This window comes from Tupaia chinensis, unplaced genomic scaffold, assembly GCF_000334495.1.
Source record: "Tupaia chinensis unplaced genomic scaffold, TupChi_1.0 Scaffold000101_1, whole genome shotgun sequence".
In the NCBI taxonomy this organism is placed as follows: domain Eukaryota; kingdom Metazoa; phylum Chordata; class Mammalia; order Scandentia; family Tupaiidae; genus Tupaia; species Tupaia belangeri.
In genome coordinates this window covers 1,775,357-1,778,550 of record NW_006159565.1, presented here as the reverse complement: position 1 = coordinate 1,778,550, position 3,194 = coordinate 1,775,357, and the positions used below count along the sequence as shown (strand labels likewise).

The window sequence follows — 3,194 nt, the reverse complement described above, 5'->3', positions numbered from 1 at the left end:
TTTTCTTAGTTTTTGAACTCTTATTTCTGTGTGAGTACATTTAATTTTCCTGACATAGCACTCCCTTGAGAATTTCTTGGAGATCTGGTCTGGTGCTGGTAAATTCTTTCAGGTTTTGTTTATCTGAGAATGTTCTTGTCTTTTCTTCCCATATGAAGGATAAAATTGTGTTAATTTTTGAAGTAGTGTGAGTGCTGACTACTAGTAGTATCAGAAATATGTTCAGGATTGTTTTGATACCTGTATTTATCATTTTAAAAATGTTGGGGGATGTATCGATGGATTTCTGTTAAAAGCTGTTCCTGTGTGTTACATGTAACAGACAGGGTAAATGTTTGTTTACAGTTTTGTTTAACAAACTATGCATTTAAGTTGAAATGAAGTCAACAAAAAGGAAATAAATGTATAGATATGTGATTTAGAGATGAAAGTTAGTCTTAAGATGTAAATAAAATGTGGAATGTGTCCTCAAAAAAAACCCCAAAAAGCAAAAAAACAAAACACGCCAGGGCATGCCCAGAATCCTGGGAAGAAATGGAGAAGGGATTGCGGCGTGGCTATCCACCCTGGGGGTGATTTCTCACTTTTCCCTCTTTGTCTGTCTCTATCTGTCTGTCTACAACAAATGCATGCGCCCTGTGGCAAAAACAATTTTTTAAAAATTTAAACTGCGTGGTAGCTAAAGTCACCGGTCATTGATTGCAGTAGTACATGTGTCTCCCAACACCACACTGTTCCTCTCTCCCTCTCCCAATGTATACATTATGCACAATACATGTCAAGATGTGGTCTTTTTTAAAAAAATAATTATATATATTTGGGGGATGAATTTTTAGGCTTGTTATATAATTTACATGTAGCAAAAATTCACCCTTATTAGGTGTACAGTTCTGTGAGTTTTGACAAGTGTCAAATAACCACTATTGAGTCACATAACCACTATTGTGAGCAAGATATAAACAGTTCCATCCCGGCAGAGTCCCTCGTGCCCCTTTGCTGTCACTCTCTGCCGTCTCATCCCTTAACCCCTGGCCACCATTGATCTGTTTCTCTGTCTCTATGGTTTTCTTTTCCAGACTGTCATATAAATGAAATATGGTGTGCAATCTTTGAGTCTGATCTCTTTCACTCAGTCATATATATGAGATCTAGCCATGTCATTGCACATATAAGGAACAGCAAAAAGTTCATAAAAAGTGGAATTAAACTATGAGTTAATTTTGGTGCAAAAAAGTTTAAATCTGTAAGTTTTTCTTTCTTTTTCTTATTATTTTTTTAAAATTAAGTTTTTCCCTGAGTGAGACAGATACAGAAAGAGAGAGACAGACAAACAGAGAGTATCTCTGACAGGGTCTTGGCACTGATCCATCCTCGCCTTCAGCAAGCCCTGGTTCAATAGGTATGCTCATGCCTAGTATACTCAAGGAGGGCTTCCGATGTGAACCTGGACACTTCCTATGTGGATTGTCTTACTGAGTGTCACATTTTGCCACTGGCCCCTCCACTTTTTTTTTTTTCCTAATGTGCATTTCTAGGAACTTTTTGAAGACTAGTCATTCTTTCCTTTTTTTATTGTGTAGCAATATACCCATTTCATGGATATACTATAGTGTGATTATATATTAGTTGACAGAAGTTGTGGTTGTTCTGTTTTGGTGATTACAAATGACACTGGTATAAAAATGCACATATAGGGGCCCTGCCTCAGTGGTGCAGGTGGTAACACACTGAACTGCAGTGCTGAAAACCACATGGTTGACTATAGGTTCGGACCCTGAATTGACTTGAAAACACACCAGGTGTGTGTGTCCAAGATTCTGATGAAGTCAAGGGGCTAGGAGAAGGGAACTGCAGTGTAATGAAACCTGCTTGGGTCTCTCTCTCTCTCTCTCTTTCTCTTAAGTGCATGCACTCTCTCTCATAATAAAATAAAATTTTAAAAAATGAGCATATAGGCTTTTGTGTGGACATATGTCTTCATTTATCTTGGGTAAATACATAGGAGTGAGATTGATAAGTCATATGTTGGCTATATTTTTAAAACTGTATTTTCAATTGTGTAAAACATATGTAATGTGAAATTAACTATTTCTAATTGTACAGTTCATTAGCATTAAGACATTCACATTATTGTGCAGCAAGGTAGGTGTATTTTAACTTAATAAGAAACTGCCAAATTATTTTCCCCAGTGGTTGCAACATTCAGATGAGTTAGTAGGGAAGTAGGGACAGGGTGGGCTAATATTTCTACCAGCAATCCATGAGAGTTCCAATTGTTCCACATCCTTATCAGCACTTGAAACAGTCAGTTTATTTATTTATTTATTTTTTTTGGGGGGGGGATACATGATTTAATTAAATGTAGTTTTGATCTTTTCTTTTTTTTTTATTTCATTTTCTTTCATACATTCAATCACATTATTATTTGTCTTACAAAATGGATATTTAAACAGGTGAACATTTCTCCCTAGTGAAACAGTCAGTTTTTATTTGACCTATTTTAAGAGGTATATACTAGATTCACATTATGATTTTAATTTTCTTCTTTCTTTCTTTTTTTTAAGTTTTGTTTTGTTTTGTTTTTTTTGAGATTGTTCAAACAAATTTACTTAATATTGATTAACTACAAAATTTCATATGCAACACATGGTCACTATTACAGGATTTGGCCTTCTAGAGAAATATGTAAACAGGCATTCTATTAAGAGTCTGCCTTCTTAGAAAGGTGAGAAATGACCCAAACTCCCAACCCAGAAAAAAATTATCTAAATTATCATATTCTTTAAAAAGTTCCAACAGGTTCTTAATACAAGAGTGATTTACAAACTCAGCTTTTTTCCGTAACATTTTTCTATGAAGTCTCATTTTTGACCAAAAGAAGACACAGGTTTTCTCATTAAACTTTGTTTTAATGGGTCTCAAAATTCTGTGACAGATTTTTGGTCAAGTTGTTTCCATTAAAAAGTACTGATTTTAAAAACTAATAACTTAAAACTGCCACACACAAAAAAACGAAATGGTCCACAAAACATTTTCCTTTCCTTCTGAAGGTTTTACGATGCATTGTTATCATTAACCAGTCTTTTACTATTAAACTTAAATGGCCAATTGAGACAAACAGTTCTGAGACTGTTCTTCCACCACTGATTAAGACTGGGGTGGCAGGAATTAGGGATATTCATTTAGCCTTCTGA

The 3,194-nt window shown here is 34.9% G+C and overlaps 1 protein-coding gene across 1 annotated transcript in view; it reads right to left on the bottom strand.

Moving 5' to 3' along the window:
- Nucleotides 1–3,147: 3,147 nt before the first annotated feature.
- LOC102475735 (putative elongation factor 1-alpha-like 3) overlaps nucleotides 3,148–3,194 on the bottom strand; it is a 1,231-nt gene continuing 1,184 nt past the window's right edge. Inside the window, exon 2 of the mRNA XM_006143666.3 lies at nucleotides 3,148–3,153. Coding sequence (XP_006143728.1) covers nucleotides 3,148–3,153 — 6 coding nt within the window. The remainder of the gene's footprint in view (nucleotides 3,154–3,194) is intronic.